This window comes from Periophthalmus magnuspinnatus, chromosome 13, assembly GCF_009829125.3.
Source record: "Periophthalmus magnuspinnatus isolate fPerMag1 chromosome 13, fPerMag1.2.pri, whole genome shotgun sequence".
Lineage (NCBI taxonomy): Eukaryota > Metazoa > Chordata > Actinopteri > Gobiiformes > Gobiidae > Periophthalmus > Periophthalmus magnuspinnatus.
Genome location: NC_047138.1, coordinates 25,111,703 through 25,132,003, shown reverse-complemented (window position 1 = coordinate 25,132,003; position 20,301 = coordinate 25,111,703). Strand labels below are relative to the sequence as shown.

General features: G+C 40.2%; 2 protein-coding genes across 3 annotated transcripts in view; both read right to left on the bottom strand.

Annotated features, from left to right (window-relative positions):
* Nucleotides 1-4,107: 4,107 nt before the first annotated feature.
* Nucleotides 4,108-6,447, bottom strand: LOC117379861 (homeobox protein SEBOX-like). Its single transcript, XM_033976567.1, has 3 exons — nucleotides 6,348-6,447; nucleotides 5,902-6,098; nucleotides 4,108-4,761 (listed from the first exon to the last, which is right to left on the bottom strand). Exons 1-3 carry the CDS (start codon nucleotides 6,445-6,447, stop codon nucleotides 4,108-4,110), a joined length of 951 nt encoding a protein of 316 aa, XP_033832458.1.
* A 1,445-nt stretch (nucleotides 6,448-7,892) lies between these two features.
* Nucleotides 7,893-20,301, bottom strand: part of smtnl (smoothelin, like) — a 37,505-nt gene continuing 25,096 nt past the window's right edge. Inside the window, exons 3-10 of one of the 2 annotated variants that reach the window (XM_033976566.2) lie at nucleotides 16,065-16,146; nucleotides 15,165-15,398; nucleotides 14,184-14,246; nucleotides 13,328-13,385; nucleotides 13,066-13,206; nucleotides 12,151-12,274; nucleotides 10,203-10,354; nucleotides 7,893-8,975 (exon numbers count right to left, since the gene is read on the bottom strand). In XM_033976566.2, the coding sequence (XP_033832457.1) occupies nucleotides 8,849-8,975; nucleotides 10,203-10,354; nucleotides 12,151-12,274; nucleotides 13,066-13,206; nucleotides 13,328-13,385; nucleotides 14,184-14,246; nucleotides 15,165-15,398; nucleotides 16,065-16,146 (981 nt within the window). In that variant the 3' untranslated portion in view covers nucleotides 7,893-8,848. The remainder of the gene's footprint in view (nucleotides 8,976-10,202; nucleotides 10,355-12,150; nucleotides 12,275-13,065; nucleotides 13,207-13,327; nucleotides 13,386-14,183; nucleotides 14,247-15,164; nucleotides 15,399-16,064; nucleotides 16,147-20,301) is intronic. The other variant, XM_055225922.1, reaches the window with a different exon arrangement.

Below are 20,301 nucleotides of genomic sequence, written 5' to 3'. Positions count from 1 at the left end.
ACAACCTCCATCCGACCTGTCTGTCTGATCTTTCACTAAATAACTGTACAACACAGAATAGTAATGGACACGTGCAGATACAGATGGAAACAAGCAAGGTGAGCTGTGCTGAAGAAGACACAATGTACATTATGTCAATGGTTGAAGTCTCTGGTCCACAAGGTTCAACATTTGTTTTCAGTCAATGGATTTCTCCTGAAATATCTGCAGCATCTCAACATCTGCCCAATCCTACAGCATCAGGTCAGACTTTTGTTAAAGAACTTATCACTTTTTGTCAAGATTTCAAACCTACTATGAGTGAACTAAGGAGAGTATTGATCCTGAAAATGAAACCTACTGAATGGCACAAAATAGCTGATCAACTTCAAAACACCGAACTGCGATGTAATCATGTTGATTGGAAACATGACACCAATGCTTTGTATCGAGAAGCTGTGAATAACATCTGCACAGCTATCGCAAAAGCCTTTCCTGCCTCTATCCCAAAATGACCCAAAAATTTGAAAATGAAAATAACTGTCTGCATTTGCAATTACATAGACAACTACAGACTCATCACCCAACACACAAGCAGAGCAAATATGGGAGGAGAGTCCATCGAAAGAACAAGAGAAGATTTTCCAATGAAACTTGCTTCATCTGTTGTCAAGCTGGACATTGGAGACGGGAGTGTCCTCTACGCAATAAGCCCTCTGCATTTTAAAGGTGAACATGGGTTTAGTTGTGCTACTTTTTTGCTTTATATAATAGCTAGTATTGGGACATACTTGAATTTATTCTCCAGAGTGAGGTTTAGGGGTCATTACAGCTAACTACCAAACAGTCATGGGTGAAATTCCCCTCTAGTTGTAACTAGCTAGTAAAAGTCCCCTGTGAACAGTCACTAGGTGAAACTCCTATCTAGGGTTACTAACTGGTAAAAGGCAAAAGGGTGAGAGTCCTTGTGTAGTTGAGCATAAGGACAGCTGAACTTTTTTTTCCCATGAGGAATAGTAAATTCAGCAGTGCACCTAGGTCTAAGAATGGAGATATTATGTAATTTCAAAATGCAGACAAATGTAAATTTACGTAATGTCTATACTGTGCTCTAATTCACTCACAATTTTAAATGTAAAAAAAAAAAAAAAACAGTAAAGAAAAAACATGAAAAAAGAAAAGAAAAAAAACAAAAACTGAAAAAAAAGAAAGAAAATGGTTAAGTACAGAGTGTGACACCAGAAGTCAACTGTATGTTTGTGTGTCCTTAAACCTTATCAGTCAAACTGCGTGGTGTAAACTGTGTGACATCAGAAAATATGTGTGTAACAGCTTAACCATTGTAAACAAGAAAATAACAGGATGCAGTTTCAACTGATCCACTCATTTTCTACATTTCTTTGTTTCTTTATATTTCTTTTTTGAAAACAATTGTATTTATTTTGTGTGTTTTTTTGCCTCATCACTGCAGTGAGTTTAATGACATACATGTCATAAGAAAAGTCTGGCTGGTACCAAAAACTCTCCTCAATTGGAAAGAAGAAACCAAATTCTTTCACAATTATCTTACAGGAGATGCGGATGCTGCATAATTTCTCTTCTTTTTCTTTATATGTTCCTATGAAATATTCACACACTAACAACACTAACAACTAACCAATAACAGTTTGGGGCTTCACAAAATGTTTCTTTCAGAACATCAATTTACTGTGTTCTCCTCCAACAGAAGATAACTAAGCTAAAATTGACACATGTACATATACACATATATAAATGTGTCAAAGGGGGGATATTACAAATTTAGTTTTAGTTTTCAAAACTGAATTGTGTGAAAACACGTGTTATCGCTTAGAGACTGTTTTCCATTAACTACAAGACCTGTAACCAGACCTGCATCATTAAATCCATCCTTCTGTTTCAACTGTCACTGGAGGAAAACTTCAGAAAAGTTCAGCCATTTACTTCTTTTCATGTGACTTAAAAGAACTCAGCCTGATCCTTGTGTCCCCAACTACAGCCCTGAAATTGACACACGAGCTGAAGGACAGTCCAGAGACGAGTTGTGGCCAGAGAGACACCAAGCTGCATGCGGATGGAGAGTACAGCCATGTGTGGTCAGAGAGAAGACAAAGGGACAGAGGCCAGGCGATGGGAAAGACTTAACTGAACAGCGCCACCATCATGTTAAAACAGCATTCATCCTTTGGATGGATTACTTTTCATCTAGAAATGTAATTTTTCAACAACGCACCTATTACGTTCAAGTATTTGATTGGAGATATTTAGACCACTTGTATTATTGGTATAGTATTTTTTTTAGGTATTGGTTTGATATTACTGTCTCAACGTATCTATCCACAACACAAGCAGGTAATAAGCCATACTGTATAAAGCAATAACATCTTAATGCAGACAAGAAGGTGGATGACTCTCAACCAGAAAAGTACATAGTACTTTTATCACATTTTATAAAATGTGATAAAAGGCTCACTTAGGTAATTTGGAGACAGCTATTTTGAGTAAACCTCCAATATATTTATAAAAAAAAGTACTGTGAAGTATTTTGCATTTTGCACTGTACTACATGTCATAGCCTTGGATCAGCGACACGTTTTACAGTGCAACTCAAACGTAAATATGTTTTTTATTTTCCTATCCAAATGAACATGGGATCCTTTATGTGATAGCAGAGGAAGGATTAAAATGTAACTACATCTGGAAAACAAAAGTATCATTCTAAGATCTGAGATTTGCCAATGGATTAAAGCTTCATTGGAAGATTATTTTGTATCAGAGATTATTATGATATGCAGAGATCACTGTCCACCGCTGTTTCTGTAATATTTCTGATGTTAAATCCGGCTGTAAGCTGATAGAGCCTGGTCTTTAGTTTAATTTGATTTCTCTTCTTTCGGTCATATCTGTTACTTACAGTTCAGGGATATGAAAAATATATTTTGAATCAGAAAATAATTATTCCTGTCATGGTAGCTTCTTACTACAGGGACTCAGTTTAATCGGGATTTTTTAGAAAGACTTTACCTATGCAGAGGTCAAAGTATTAAGAGTACAACAGGGTATCAACTGTGAACAGACAAATGTTTTATGAAAGTCAAGATTGAACAATGCATTCAAAATAAAATATCAGAACAACTGAAAATGTATAAAATAGATGTTGAAAAACATCTATGAAAAGAAAAGTCACTAAAGGCTATAAAACATGCAGTAACACTCAAGGGGTGATCAAATAGAGCAAATTTCCCAAGAAAAATTTGTTATATTGTAACCTCATGTGTTGTGTAAATGTATGTATTGCTTATTTTCAGTGGTGGACGAAGTACTTAATTCGGTTATTTAAGTAAAAGTACAGATACTGGAACAAAAAGGAAAAGTATCACATGAAAAGATCTACTTAAAGTATTAAGTACCTATTTAAAAATGTACTTAAAGAGTAAAAAGTATTTCGCACATATTTTGAGATCTTATAAGGCTGCAAATATATTGGTTTTGATAAAGATACAGCTGAATTTTGTTCATTAAAGACAATTGAAGCAGTTGTTTTTTCTATCTGTTTTTATTTCTGTAACCTTGATTAAAAAAACAGCACAATCTCAGCCTTTTCAGCTGGTTTCAAGCAATAATAAAAAAAAATACATTTACTTTTCAGTTCTGTTCAATTATGTATTTCAGTAGCAAGCACAGATACCTTTTCTCAAATCTAGTGAAGTAAAAGTAAAAAATATTCATTGTTTTATTAAGGAAAGTACAAATACCAAAAATGTGTATTGTATTTTACTACTTTTATTTTATTACATCCCACCACTGTCTTGCAAAAAAAAAAGCCTTATATAAAACAGGAAAATTGGCAAGGACAAAAAAATGTAGTTGTCGCTCCATAGCTTGGGGTATGAGGTTGCATATTTGGTAGGACTGGATTGTCAAAAAATATCTAAATAATATTCTAAACTAAAAAGTAGATACAGGTAGGTTTGACAGGTATCATACAGAAAAGGAACTGCATAAATAGGATAAAATACTCTTGTTGCTGATTTGTTTTAGAATTGCCTGGATCTATATCAGAAAAGACCATAAGCTAATATTAAAGTTACTACTTTATATCTGTAATGTTCAAAACTCCAGAAAGTTGGTGACGATTGCTGCGTTGTAAATCAAATCCGAGATGTATCCCATTGAAGTTGGGGGTCCCATTTGTGGATGGTAATTATACGAGTGATGTCCTTGATCCCAAAAAACAGACTGGGGGTGCGTTGGCACAACCTGATCCACCCCTGCACCTCCTCCTCCTCCCCCCATCGCTCCATAAGACATGCCATGTGGTTTTCTGAAGCTCTGGTACTCCTTATTAGAAGTTGTAGTTGTATGTTGGTTTGGTCTTGGTATTGTTTGAGTGAACGAATTGGGTAAAAATGCAGAAATCTGGGGCCCTGGTCTATGCCTTTGTTGGTGTTCCTCATCCCAGAATCTGCAGTCATTTTTGGAATTGCTCAGAGAGGATTGCTGCTGTTGCTGGTGGTGGTAAGATGGAGGTGAGGAGATTGGGTTGTTGTGTACATGTATCCAGTCTGAGTATATCTGCGGAAGTTCATCGCAAGGGATGTGGTCTGGTCTCAGGATGTCGGAGAGAGAGGCAGAGGAGGGGAAGGCGGCTGGTACGAGGCAGTTCTCCATAACGGGACTCCTGCCTCCTCCCTGAAGGGAATTGGTGGACTTGTACAAGCGGCCAGTCTTTATACTTCGAGCTCTTCTGTTTTGAAACCAGACCTAAAAGACACAAATAAATGATCAGTTGTGTGAAATTAAAGTGAAAAATATAGCAGTTTCATGTCAATATTTTTATATTTTTCTTTATAAAACAATTTTGCTTTTACATTAAATACAGTCACTTGTTTGATAGGTTTAAGCTTGGGAATAGTGAATTTTGAAATGATATGAATCTACTATCTAAATGCTCTATTCCTTCTCATTTACTTGTAACGTGTAACATGTAAGTAAGTTTTTTTTCCATGCAACAATTCCATTCTATATACTATTGTCCATGTAATAATAACTACCTCAAAAGGAGCAGGTTAAATAAATGATCATATTTTTATATCGCGCTTTTCCACCTTCAAGGCACTCAAAGTGCTTTACATCAAGGAACCACTCACCCATTCACATACACATTCACGCACTAGTGTACGCAGACACTGCCAACCTGTGGGTCAGTGGATATGGCCGCTCAACCAATTCAACCCACCAACCTTCAGATCAGTGGACAAACAATCTACCAATGGAGCTGCTGTCAACAAGTCAAATGACCAAAATGACAAAACTAGTGTGATACATAGATTCTGTAGTGTGACAAAATAACTCGTATTGTCCATGTAGATATGCAGGCTACTTCATAAGGAGCAGATTAAATATTATAGTGTTCAAAATGATGAGATTAAAGGGCCTTTCCAGAAAAGTTAATGAATGTGGACTGGATTAGGACATTATAAGGAACACATCTGTCTAACTGCTACGAGCTGTGAGTCCTGCTTTTGAATCATTTCTGTTGGACATAACTAGGTCTGAACCATTATCAAACTGAAATCGCAATTTGAATGGACACAAGTAGCAAATCACAAAGGCTGAGATTTTCTCCACAAAGAATAAAATATCCTGTTTTATTCTACATAAAAACCCATATTTTAGATCTGTACAAACATGTTCTGAAATGTGATTCTTGTATCAATCTTTTTGTCAATTAATCTGGATCCATTTAAAATGTGAACTTTGAACAGAATGCTGTTATTAGAACACAAATTGCAAATCTCATCGTAATTAAATATTTTTCCCAAATCATTCTTAGTCATAAAATAAATACCAATAATAAATGCATTAATAAATTAATTCATGAGTTATAATGATCATTCTCACCTGTATCTTACTCTCGGGCAGGTGTGTGTGAGCTGCCAGCCTCTCCCTCAGTGTGATATCGGGGTATGGGGTCACTGCAAAGGCCTGCTCTAGTTCAGACAGCTGGGCTCTGCTAAAGATGGTCCTCTTCCTCTTCCTCTGTCCATCCAGAAGCACCACAGGCTCCGGAGAGGACACAGAACACCCCCCCTCCTGCACTGGGAGAGGGCAGAGCAGGGGTATAGAGAGTGCATTTGAGATTTGGAATGCACAATGACAATATGTGTATTATTATTATTATTATTATTATTATTATTACAATAATAATGCATCCTATAAATCAAAATAGTCTTTTTCTTTATTTGTCAAATTATGAATAAAAAAAATAGAAATACCATAACAATTTTAGTGCAGCATTAAGCTATAGCTCTATTTATTTACACCGTATTTATAAATTAATGTTTTACCTTTGCATGCTTCTTCTCCATAGATCATCTTGAGGTCCAGCTGGTCTTTGGTTGGATTTGGTTTGAGTCCAGCGAAGTCCAAGTCCATGAACAGAGCCATCACAGATCTGACAGAAGTGATGAAGAGGAGGAGAGACCTGCTTTATAGGCCCACCCAGGGGACGCCCCACCCAGCTGCATCCATCTGCATCCACTGCACTGACCCCACCCCATACACTACTAATCCAGGTATTATTTCCTGCTTCATATTTGTTTTTCCCCATGTGGTTTTCTAATAAAATATAATAACATGTAAGTGAGCATAGGTATAGAGTAGAATAAAGAAAAGAAATGTAGAACATGGAATATAAATAGGCAATAGATGAAAAGTTTAAATACTTAAAAGTGCTCTGCGTAACTTTTCTGCATGAGGGTTTCTGCATTTCACCATCCAGAATATAGCTTTGCAAAAAATATTCTACTGTATAACGTTAAACTTATCTGTCTCCATGGAAACAAACTTTTCATAGGCCAGATCTATGGCAAGGCGAGCCCACTCCCACAGTAAAAATGCATGTTTTGTTTTGAGGGTATTTTTGAGCAATAAAAACACCTGTAGTTAAATAAATTAAAAATGCTATCACCACAGGTACTCTACACTTAAAAATTTACGTGTTGCATCTTTAAAATTGCAATGTATTTTCCACAATAAACTAACTTGGGCTTTTTGTTTATTCCAGATGCCCTTCCACAATTTATTTTCATTGATTTATGCTGCGAGTCTTTATTAATCTGCTGTATTTTTCAGTGTAATCTATTCAGATCCTCATTAGACTACTGGCCCCACCCTTCTCCTTTCTAATGCTGTTTGACCTATTCAGGAGAAAGGGTGGTTCTGGGGCCAAAGGTTCAACTTCGGGTTCAGCTGAAAGTGCTGTAAACAAACTTTAATCACATAACAACATATGTTTTATAATCCTGTCTAACGCACTGGTCAATAAAGACATTACAAAGACTCAGAGGGGCCACGAGTATCAATAATACTTATGATAATTTATTATCCTTTGCTTACTCTCTTCTTACACCTAGCATTTATGGATGGATACATACACATCCATTACACTGATTTACATTAATTTCATGGAGACTGATTCTAACCTAATTAATACTCACCTTAACCTAAACTATTACCTTAACCTAAATTACCCATATCTTAACTTTGAATCATGTTATGGGTCTAATATTGAAGCATCTGAGTTTTGGTCCCCATGAAATGACGGTATACAGATCACAAAAAGTTATGTTTTCTTTTAATTTCTTTACTTTACTTTACTTTTCTTTATTTTCCTTTTTCCCATAATCAAATTTGAACAATCCATTTGAGCTTTCCTTCAACTAGTGGTGTTCAACTTGTCAGAAGATGTGGGTCAAACTGTCTTCAGATCTTGAGCTAAGATCACCAACCTAGACATATGCAGAGCATGCAAACTCAACACAAAAACATCCCACAAAGTCCCGAAATTGCTGCAAGACAAAGTAGTGGTGAGTGATCTATAGTACTCAGTGAAATTGTTGAGACATCTTTTTTTATTTAAAAGCTGCTCGTGTCACACCATATTTAGCCTATTTTTACATCAGCATTTTTAGTACATACATAGTCTACCAGTGACTGTTTATTTATACCGGTGATGATGAAAGCTATAATAAAACAACATAAGAATGACAAACTGTAGTTTTACTCAATGTAGACTCATACATGGTATAAGCCATTAAACTTCCACACACAAATAACACTCATCCTCAGTAACAATAACAATACTACATCAAACTTAAACGCCTTGTGCTGTTTTGAACACCCAATGCACAAAAAAATGAATAGTTTCATAATGGAGTTCCGGTCTTATCTCAATAGGACTCTCTTGATTAAATTTAAAAAAAAAAACAAAAACACAGTTGACAGTGTATATGCAGATGTACCAATTGCCACAACCCCTTTTTATTTACTTCAGTAACTAGCTAACAGATCTGTGTGGGTAACGGTACAAAGCCAAGGTAGCAAACACATCAAAAACATGTATTTTTGCCTACATCAGCATAAGGCTGAGTGATATGGTGATAAAAATCAAAACATGTCCTTCTGGCGATTTGCCATTGTGGTCACATTGTTACAGTCCATTATTAGTCTTGATAAGGTTCTGAGTGAGTGACAGCTGGATTTAACCAATAACAGCGAGGTGTGAACTTTCACAAGAAACAAGGGACTTTATTTAATGTCAACAGAAAAATACAAAGAAGTGTACATGAATCGTGATAAAATAGAAATCATAATCTGTATCCTAAATGATTGTCATGATATTTTTTGCAGTATCTCCCACCCTTATTTCAAAAGTACACAAATTGTCAGTGCCTGTAAGCGTACTAAATCGCCACCAGAAGGCAGTATTGCATTTAATGGAGCATCTATGCTTGAACTCTCTCTCTCCTTCTATGTTTGTGGTAATGTATTTTTGGATGGAAGAGATTCACTCAAACTTGCGCAGGTGGTTGTAGAGGGACTGGACGTAGGTGAAGACACACATGGGGTCAGGTTTACGGCCCATTATCATCATGTCGTCCACTTCGATCAGACGGTCACAACCAGCCTTAGCTCTGAAAGAAAGCAACAACTTATTAGTTTTTAGATACATGATATTTCAAAAACTAAGTTATTAGGTTCATAATACTGAATACTGATATATACTGAGTTTGAGTTTGTATATAGCACTTTCTTGTTGTCCTCCCTGTTGTTATTTAACATATCTTGCAAATATCTGTTGCTAAAAACATTGACTCAGTTCCAACAAACATGTTTTGCAGCTTAGGGCTGGACTCTACATCTGTAATAAACATATAGATTTGTGCAGATATAAGTGGTGCATGTGTGATCTCTTTAAGAAGGCTCTAAACCAGTGCATAGAGGATTGATGCTCTGGACAAGGGGAATATTAATGTGAGTCAAATCAGCTTAATCTGCAGCGGCACTATAACATGTTATGTTCCTATGGGAAGCACAAGTTTTAATCCAGGGGTAAGGTTTATCCACAAGCTGTGACCTAAGTTATATTATTCACTTATTTTCTTGTTTAGGGTCATGGGGTTATAAGGGTCTGTTTCTGCAACTCTGGGACTTATAGGGTTGTACCACAAAGATGGCTCAGCTGAGAATGCATATTGGAACTAGAAACCTAATAAGAGGAAAGCTATAGGGATGCAACCATATCCAAAACAACATAATATCAAAACATAATATCACAGTATATTCACCTCACATACTATTAGAACTGAGTGTTGAGAAGGACGCTAGATGGTGACAACTAGCCTGCTAATTTGTCTATTAAAATGCATAGGCAGTCTTTTGTTTTTATAGGTAGTCAGGGTCTTGAATGCAAAATTATTAGTGCATGGGCGACAGTAGCTCAGTTGGTAGTGTTCATCCACTGATCCAAAGGTTGACAGTTTGAATCCTGCTCTCAGCGTAAACGTTATTGGTTGAACGGTCAGATCCATTAACCCAGAGGTTGGCTGTGCGATTCCAGCTCCTACAGATGACTGCTGTCCTTGGACAAGACACTTAACCCACCTCACCCCTGTGTCTGCGTACACTGGTGTATGAATGTGTGTGTGAATGGGTGAGCGTTTCCTTGATGTAAAGTGCTTTGAGTGCCTTGAAGGTGGAAAAGTGCTATATAAAAATGTGACCATTTACTTTTTCTTCAGTAGTATGTGTGTAATTAATTTGAAAAAACAGAAAATTAAACTAATAATAAATAAAACTAAATAAGACTAATAACTAATGAATATGTTAGGTTACATTCCCAAAGCTCATTATTGACTCACTCTGCTGTCCCAAAGGCCAGTTCAAAGTTGTGTTTTCTGTTGGCAGGAGACAGGGCTGTGTAGTCAAACTGTGTCGGGAAGAAAGAGTGGACAAGAGCACAGAAGGCCATGCCATCACTCCAACTGGACGAGAAGTTCTGGATGTCAATGTTCTACAAAAACACAGAAGAAAATAATCATGTTTTTGACAAGAAAGAGGGCAAAGTTAAACAATAGTGAGATCAGCTAGATATGTACTGTGCTAACACATTTGTATGGTTGTATAAGATTGTCACCTGCTTGTCTCTACAAAGATGTCATCGCTTTGCCAGGAATTTTCCACAGTATGGCATGTAACTAATCTAACTAATCTATTTTGCTTTTAGTTATCATGTTTTTTTTACTGCTTAAAATTACCTTGAAAAACATTCTTACAGTGATTTGGGTCACCGTTCCACAGATCTGACCTTTAACTTGGCCTGTTGATGCCACCTGCTTGACACCATGGACAGGGATAGGTATAATGCCATTCTGTGGAACATTCCAGGCTAAAACTAAAACATCTCCATGGAGACCAGCATGTGGCAGACCCTTCACTTGAAAAGTTACACAGTGCAGCTTTAATGTGGTTTCCCTAAGTTTTCAGGTCTGTATTTCTCATAACAATTACAGACAAGAGAGTTGTGGCTTGTCCTACTTTCTTTGTGTCTAGAGGATTCTTTTAAAATAATGTCAGACTATTTCTGCTTCAACTCAAATGGACATCTTGCTCTCCATGTGAATATATTTCATTGTGTGTGTGGTGAGCTTCTACTTAATAAAAGTCTGGTCTCTAGTCTCTAACCAAAACCACATGTAACAGCTGGCAGAGTCCACACTGGAGGTTACACAAGTGCTATCCCTCCTTCAGTAAAACCAGTCCATTTTACTGGCAGTTTAAAGTGTAAAATACAATTCAATATGGCACTGGCATTACAGAAGGCAAATGAAATTATGGGTGGCAGACAGACTGAGCTTTACAACAGGAGAGTAATTATAACTTCACTTTAGACAATTAAAACTATTAAAAGAGACAGATGTATGTTCATTAAAAAGCCATATGTAAAACTGAACTAAAACTGTAGTTTTAGTTCTTGTTAATCCTACTACTACTACTACAACTATACAACTGTTACTGTTACTCTGTTATTACTTCCAATTACCACACCTTAATAACCCAAAACTGCGCCTATTACAACTTCTGTTACTACTACTACTACTACTACTACTACTACTACCACTACTACTACTTTACAACTATTGATGTTACTATTGGTGTAAGCAATTACCACATCTTCTACTACTAAGAGTGCACCTATTACTACTAGCACTACAACTACTATTGCTATGTCAACACTATACTGTAGCTCAAAGCCTTCTGATCAGTGGTGGAAGAAGTACTCAATTATGTTACCTAAGTAGAACAGATACTGAAGCAAAAAAAACAAAAACAACTCAAGTAAAATTAAAAGTATCACATGAAAAAATCTACTTATGTAAAAGTATTAAAGTAACCATTTAAAAATGTACTTAAAGAGTAAAAATTTTAAGTATTTTGTGCAGGTCTCATAAAGTTTCAAATGTAGTGATTTTGACAATAATTTGTGCTGAATTCAAGCAGTGAAAAATACTTTAACTTTTCAGTCCTGTTCAGAATGTAGTGCAGTAGAAAGAACAGTTACATGCTCTCAAATGTAGTGAAGTAAAAGTAAAAAAGTACCAACTGTAAAAAAGTACCAACTGTAAACTGTTCTTATACCATAACACTGAAGTAGCAACAAGAAATTAAACGAATATCAATCAATAAGTTTTGAAGTCTCTTTGAGTAAACTATTCACTGTAACTCTGAAGGACATGTTATGGTAAGATGGGTTTGTCAGACATATTTATTAATAATCTTTTTTAAAAGCTCCATCTAACTCTTCAGTACCTGGTATCCGATGGTCTTGGAGCGGCACCATTCAAGCAGCACCTGTTTGATGCTGCTGGCACTGGACACTCCAAAACTCTGTGAACGCTTCAGTTTGGGCTTTGAATCCACGACTTTGGGGCCCCTGCAACAGAGGAAGGATGGTTTTAATACTGGTTTTGAACCCATATAGCAGACTAGAAGATGGAGTTATCATTGTTAAGAGCAGCAATAGCATTCACACTTGTTATTTAGTCCAAAATTTAGGTAATTTTTGCCCTGATGTGTACTCATTTTGGTCCTGTTCTAGTCCTTGCTCAGTTCTGATCTAGTTCAGGTTTAGTTTCAAGTTTAGTTTCTGGGTTAGTTTCTGGTTTAGTGCCAATTTTCATGTCTTGGGAAAATTATAATATTTGGCTCATGATTTAAATCACAATTATTTCAAACAATTACTTCTACACTGTCAAAACTAGTCTGTGCAGAAATGATAGACTTAACATATTTTAATAGTAATATTTATGAAGCTTTTGTTTTAAAAGTCTATATAGATAAGGAAAGTGGTTTTGCTCCAAAAGAAAGAGCACATATATCATTCTGAAGAGAAAGTAATTAATTGTACTTTCAACCAACATTTTTGTAATTGGAGAAGTAGCTTGAATCATGTGTATAATTTTGATTAATTGATTATTAAGCTTGGACTCAACCTGGACAGAACAGAATCAGATTTCCATACTGAGATGGTTTGGGATAGTGAATGTATGGGCAGAAAGATGCTAAGGTTAGAACAGGCCTAGAGGGACATCAGAGAGAGAATTCTGCATATAGTGAACAATGCAAAGTAGTTTGTGCAAGAGAAAAGGTTGTGAAAAATGTGATAGATTCACTACTAGATATAAAAGAAACCAGTGTAAATATAAAATGCAAATTTCAATGTACCTGTTGTTATTCGCTTCTGAATCCAGTTTCTCAAAGATGGAGCGTCGAGCCTGAGCACCAATGTTTCTGGGCAGAGTCTGAGACCGGACTAGCTCCCTCCTCCTCTCTCCCCCTGGCCGCTCACTGATCACATCACTGTCTCTGTGAGAGGGGAACAAGCACATTCTCAACATAAAGTTCATATCCATATTACAATTTTCATCTTGAAATATTTGGTCTAAAAATGATACTTTTGTCTTTTGAAATGGTGTCCCTTGGTTACCTGTCCTGTTGTGGAAGTCCAGAGTGTGTGACACACTTTGGTGGAGCAGAACTCTTTTCTGTAAATCACAAACCAAGGTATTATATAAAATCAGGATCATAAAAACACAACTGTAAAAAATTCACACTACTTTCTGATGCATAATGTTGTTTCTTCATCAAAAACATACCTGGAGTTGTGTTTTGTTTCACTCACACATGTTTATCATACAGATCCTGCATATTTAGGCAGTGTTCTTCTCTGAAGCAGAAAACACTCTTTTCCACCTTGTGATGTCATGGTAGTACAGGAAGTGCTCCACTTTTTTTTTTAAACTCCATACACCTTCAGTAGAATCATTTCGATACTTTCAGCTCTGGAATTGTTTATTTCTACTGAACTAAAGGTTAAAGATAGCTATTAACTTGAAAACTACCACTTCATGACATCACATTTTGAAACAGAGCATTTTGAGCTTTGAAGATGTAGACAGACCAATAATAAAAGATTATTCAAACATGAGTGAATGAAACAAAACACGACTCCATGTATGTTTTTGAAGAAGTAACAGCATTGTAACATGGCTTAAAGCTCACAAAAGTCAATTTCCACACAATATAGGACCTTTAATGTGATCCAGATTATCAACACTTGCTCTTTAGAGATTAGTTTCTTTTAAACTATACTCCCTACTTAGTTGTCTGTAAGGTAAATATTTTGAAAAAAAAGTTGAAGACACTTAACAAAAAAAAAAAAAAAGTAATTTTTCTTTAGAAAAGTGTTTATTGGATCATATACCAGTGTTTTACTGCAAGCGTGGCCTTAATCTAAGCACAGGTAATACTAACATATACTGTGATTGAATAGGTGAACTCACCCTGAAGCCGAGGAGATCCCAGAGTTCGGACTGGAGCTGGGATCCATGTTTTCACTGAGGAGACTACAGAAAAAGACAACATTACAATAGAACTCAATTGCCTCCATGGAGAGGTTTTGCATTCAGTGGAATGTTCCAAAATATGGCATTAAACCTATTTATCTCCATGTTTACAAGCAGGTGAAGTTCTCTAATTTACCTGGGTGAACTCCAACACGAGGCAGCTGAGCTGTGGGGCCAGGAGCAAGCCCACAACAGCTCCCCGCGGGCTACACCAGAGAAATGGAGAGTCCGGCCCCTCTCAAGAGTAGTGTTCCAGAACCTATAGACTATAGATAGACTATACCTAGTCGGTAATGTTCAACCTCCCGCTCAAGCTCAGGCTCCCCCCCCCCAGCAAGATGACATTCTATGTCCCCAGAGCCAGTCTCCATGTCTGGAGATCTGGTCGTCAAGGCCCTCGCCTTCGACTGCCTCCCAGATCTCTCTGCACCGGCCCCTTACGGATCCTCCCGTGGGTGGTTGGTCCACATGAGGACAGCCCTACGTTGCTCCTTCGGGCTGAGCCCAGCCTGGACCCGAGCACCCACCCCAGACCTGGCTCCAGGGTGGGGCCCCGGTCACGTCGGTCCATACAACGTGACTAGCCTTGACAGCCTTGTTCACTCGACATAAAGGGCTTCTGAGCCACATAGTCTGACCCATCCCCCTGGACCTGGTTGCCATGGGTGACCATGAAGCACGAACCCCCAGACAACGTAGCTCCCAGGATTATTCGGGTGCTCAAACCCCTCTACCACGTTAAGGTGGCGGTTCAGGGAGGGGGCTTGTTAACATGTAGTGCACAAATTGTAAAATACATTTCAATCAATGAATAGTTGTAATGACTTTGGAGAGTACTTTCACTTCAAATTAGAGTGTAGTAGCAGTACTTTTACTGATGTATCTACCACCTTACATTGAATATATGAACAATCTTACCTGGGGACTCAACAGGTGAGAGGTGGTTGTCGTTGGGTGATTGGCTGAGAGGAGGACTGTCTGATGCTAGAGACTGAGCGGCGCAGGGGCTGATGGGAGATCCCAGAGCTCTGATCTCTGCAGTCTTTGTGGTGGCTGTAATGGGCATGTGAGGCATCCGAACTGCAGAGGGTGCTGTGTGCAAGGGCAGGTCAGTGGGAGGGGACAGCTTTCCATTCACTGCCATTAAGTGATCTGGAAGAATCAAGTAAAATTACAAAACTTTAAAAATGTCCAAAGACTAAACCAGTATTAAAGGTACTTTTTATAGCAGATGTCCATTATAGATCCACTCTGTTCTGGTCTCTATAATTTATTTATTTTTTCCCTGGAATATTCCACAGCATGGCATTAAACATATATAGCTTACATTTATCAGGTCACAAGTCATTTTATTTTGGCAAAAATGTGAGCTAGGTAACCCTGACCTGACTTATACTTTGGCCTGGTAGCATCACCTTATTGTCTCTCAGGCAATAGACAAGCTTAATGTCATACTGTGAAACATTCTGGACAAAACAATAACATCTCCACAACCAGTTAGCAGACTCTAAACCAGGCCTCACTTGGGGCCCTTCTCTATGTAATAGGGAGAGGATCTAGAATTAGGCCCCTAAGATCCTGGAGCCAGGGACAACAGACCCCTTTGTCCCCCCCGTCAGTTCTCCTGCCTTCCACCAGAAAAGTTACATAGTGCACCTTTAAAATCTTGCCTTGATCAAACATGTTATCTCTTTCTTATTGGACAGTCAGTCATATAAGCTTCATAACCAACTAAATTGTGAACTTAAATAGAAAACAGTAAACGGTGCATCCAAGTAGATGAAATAAAACAAATCAAATTCTAATATAAATCGTTACCTGTTGTATGAGCGTGCCCATTCTCCAGGCTGCCATTGGTCGAGACTGGGTCCACTTCAATGGGCTCCTCTCGATCACTACTCTGCAACACACAAAATGTCACAAGTTTAAAATAAAATAGACCAATGAATAAGCATTTGTGTTTTAAACATGTTATATTTTTAAATCAGCCATCTTTTGAATGTTTTTGTCCCAATTGACCCTCCATCTCTGTGTGTGGGTGGGTATTTGTGACATTATGTGGATTAAAATTTGTACACACTCACATTATGGGGATCTGCCTCTTTATGGGGGCAAATCCTTTACTATTAGATCAACAACTTGATTTAAAGTACAGATATGGGTTAAAATAGGTTAAGGTTAGAGTTTAGATTTTGGTTATGCAAGCACTGACTCTGGTTAAGGTTAGGTTCGGTCTCCAGGAAATGAATGAAGTCAATGTAATGACCCCGCAAAAGCATGGAAACCCAATATGTGTGTATATGTATGCCAATTTTGTAACTTAATTAATGTTTCATATTTCATAGCAATTCATACAATAGATTACCACAGTCTCAAACCAGAAAAAGCTCTGTGTTTGCTGATAATTGTTACCACCGAGGAATGAATCTAACTTTGTATTATGTCTAGACTGTAAAAAATAAGATGTTTTATTTGAAGCCAGCTTCATGTTTTTCTGTTTTATCGTTTTAGAAATTCCAGATGTGCCTTGAGTCACTGTTTTGAACCCCTCTCCAGCTCTAATACATTTTTATATGTTTGGCCAAAACACAGTGAGATCATTGTCAGTTTGCGTAACATTGGACTGCAGTTTTCTGGGAAGAGATTTAGTGACGTGGGCTAAAGTGTGAGGAGTTCCTGGCTGATGTCCAGTACTTGAGTAAGTCATCAATGCGATTTCTACATAAAAACTAGATATCTTAATCTTGCATCTTGCTATTAATGGTTTCCTGTCTGAAAAATGATTCATATCTTTACCTTCGTCAAAACAATATTGGCAGTAAGAGATCAGTCATAACAATTTGAACTAGTTTTAATGATGATGACGACGAATTTCTGTAATCATTTTATAATTATGTTTTTTTAATAAAGTTTCTAAAGTCTGGTATCTAACTGTGAGTTTTGGGGTACAGTTTTTATTCTGAATTTTTAATATACAAAATGTTTGCGACGCATATGAAAGACATTCACTAAATATATGCACATAGCCTTTATAAGATCATAACTGAATGTAAAACAAAGTATCCATAATTGTTCCACTATCTGAAAACTTGAAATCACAAACTTGAATTTTCTTTGTTTGAGTATTTCAGAAGCCCATCATGAAGAAAAGAACAACAAGGCCATTTACGTCGCCTGGACTGGCATTACCGGGGCCCCACCCTGGAGCCAGGCCTGGGGTGGGTGCTCGGCAGCGAGCGCCTGGTGGCCGGGCCTTTCCCCATGGGGCCAGGCCCAGCCTGAAGAAACGACATGGGGCCGTCCTCCCGTGGACCCACCACCTGCGAGAGGAGCCATGAGGGGCCGGTGCAGAGAGATCTGGGCGGCAGTCGAAGGCGGGGACCTCGACGACCAGATCTCCGGACATGGAGGCTAGCTCTGGGGACATGGAATGTCACCTCGCTGGGGGGGAAGGAGCCTGAGCTTGTGTGGGAGATCGAGCGTTACCGGCTAGATATAGTCGGCCTCACCTCCACGCACAGCTTGGGCTCTGGAACCCAACTTCTTGAGAGGGGTTGGACTCTCATTTCTCTGGCGTTGCCCGCGGGGAACGGCGGCGAGCTGGTGCGGGCTTGCTCATTGCCCCACAGCTCAGCCGCCACGTGTTGGAGTTCACCCTGGTGAACGAGAGGGTCGCGTCCCTGCGCCTCCGGGTCGGGGACAGGTCTCTCACTGTTGTGTCGGCCTACGGGCCACACAGCAGTGCGGAGTACCCAGCCTTCTTGGAGTCCCTGGGAGGGGTACTAGACATTGTACCAACTGGGGACTCCGTTGTTCTCCTGGGGGACTTCAATGCCCATGTGGGTAATGACAGTGACACTTGGAGGGGCGTGATTGGGAGGAACGGCCTCCCTGATCTGAACCCGACTTCTGTGCTAGTCACAGTTTGTCCATAACAAACACCATGTTCGAGCACAAGGGTGTCCATCGGTGCACGTGGCACCAGGACACTCTAGGTCGGAGGTCAATGATCGAGTTTGTTGTCGTGTCATCTGACCTCCGACCTCATGTCTTGGAGACTCGGGTGAAGAGAGGGGCTGAGCTGTCAACTGATCACCACCTGGTGGTGAGTTGGATCCGCTGACGGAGGAGGAAGCTGGACAGACCTGGCAGGCCCAAGTGCATCGTGAGGGTCTGCTGGGAACATCTGGCGGAGCCCTCTGTCAGAGGAGTCTTCAACTCCCACCTCCGGGAGAGCTTCTCCTTGATCCCGGGGGAAGCTGGGGACATGGACTCTGAGTGGGCCATGTTCTCCACCTCTATTGTCGAAGCGGATGCTCATAGTTGTGGTCGTAAGGTCTGCGGCGCTTGTCGCGGCGGCAATCCCCAAACCAGGTAGTGGACACCGGAAGTAAGGGATGCCGTCAAGCTGAAGAAGGAGTCCTATCGAGCCTTGTTGGCTCGTGGTACTCCTGAGGCAGCTGATGAGTTCCGACGGGCCAAGCGTGCCGTGGTTTGTGCAGTCACAGAGGCAAAAACTCGGGGTTGGGAGGAGTTCGGGGAGGCCATGGAGGAGGACCATCGGAAGGGCTCTAAGAAATTCTGGCAAACCGTCTGACACCTCAGGAGTGGGAAGCAGTGCTTCACCAACACTGTTTACAGTGCGGGTGGAGAGCTGCTGACCTTGACTGGGGATGTTGTCGGGCGGTGGAAGGAATACTTTGAGGATCTCCTCAATCCCACTGTCACGTCTTCCAAGGAAGAAGCAGAAACTGGGGACCCGGAGGCAGACTCGTCCATCACCCTGGCTGAAGTCACTGAGGTGGTTGGCAAGCTCCTCGGTGGCAAGGCTCCGGGGGTGGATGAGATCCGTCCTGTGTACCTCAAGTCTCTGGATGTTGTGGGGCTGTCTTGGCTGACACGTCTCTGCAACATCGCGTGGCGGTCGGGGACAGTACCTGTGGAATGGCAGACCAGGGTGGTGGTCCCTCTGTATAAGAAGGGGGACTGGAGGGTGTGTTCCAATTACAGGGGAATCACACTCCTTAGCCTTCCCGGTAAGGTCTATTCCAGGGTACTGGAGAGGAGAATCCGACCGGTAGTCGAACCTCGGATTCAGGAGGAGCAGTGTGGTTTTCGTCCTGGTCGCGGAACACCGGACCAGCTTTATACTCTCCATCAGGTCCTTGAGGGTTCATGGGAGTTTGCCCAACCAGTCCACATGTGTTTTGTGGATCTGGAGAAGGCATTCGACCGTGTCCCTCGCGGTGTCCTTTGGGGGGTGCTCTGGGAGTATGGGGTCCGGGGCTCTTTGCTAAGGGCTGTCCGGTCCCTGTATGCCCGGAGCAGGAGCTGTGTTCGCATTGCCGGCAGTAAGTCAGACCTGTTCCCGGTGCATGTTGGACTCCGTCAGGGCTGCCCTTTGTCACCGGTTCTGTTCATTATATTTATGGACAGAATTTCTAGGCGCAGCCAGGGGTCGGAGGGGGTCTGGTTTGGGAACCACAGGATTTCATCTCTGCTGTTTGCAGATGATGTTGTCCTGATGGCTTCTTCGAGCCAGGACCTGCAGCAGGCACTGGGGCGCTTTGCAGCCGAGTGTGAAGCGGCTGGGATGAGAATCAGCTCCTCCAAATCCGAGGCGATGGTTCTCAACCGGAAAAAGGTGGCTTGCCCTGTCCGGGTGGGTGGTGAGTCTCTGCCTCAAGTGGAGGAGTTCAAGTATCTCGGGGTCTTGTTCACGAGTAAGGGAAGGATGGAGCGTGAGATTGACAGACGGATCGGTGCAACGTCTGCAGTGATGCGGTCGCTGTATTGGTCCGTTGTGGTAAAGAAGGAGCTGAGCCCAAAGGCAAAGCTCTCGATTTACCGGTTAATCTACGTTCCTACCCTCACCTATGGTCATGAGCTCTGGGTAATGACCGAAAAGGACAAGGTCGTGGATACAAGCGGCTGAAATGGGTTTCCAGAGTGGCCGGGCGCACCCTTAGGGATAGGGTGAGGAGCTTGGTCACACTGGAGGAGCTGGGAGTAGAGCCGCTGCTTCTACACGTTGAGAGGAGTCAGCTGAGGTGGC

Excerpts from the sequence above, each read along its gene's own strand:
- LOC117379861 (XM_033976567.1), bottom strand. The coding sequence starts at position 6,447 with ATGGCTCTGTTCATGGACTTGGACTTCGCTGGACTCAAACCAAATCCA. Across the intron at positions 6,099-6,347 it reads TGGAGAAGAAGCATGCAAAG|TGCAGGAGGGGGGGTGTTCT; the intron begins GTAAAACATTAA and ends GCCCTCTCCCAG. Across the intron at positions 4,762-5,901 it reads TGCCCGAGAGTAAGATACAG|GTCTGGTTTCAAAACAGAAG; the intron begins GTGAGAATGATC and ends TGTGTCTTTTAG.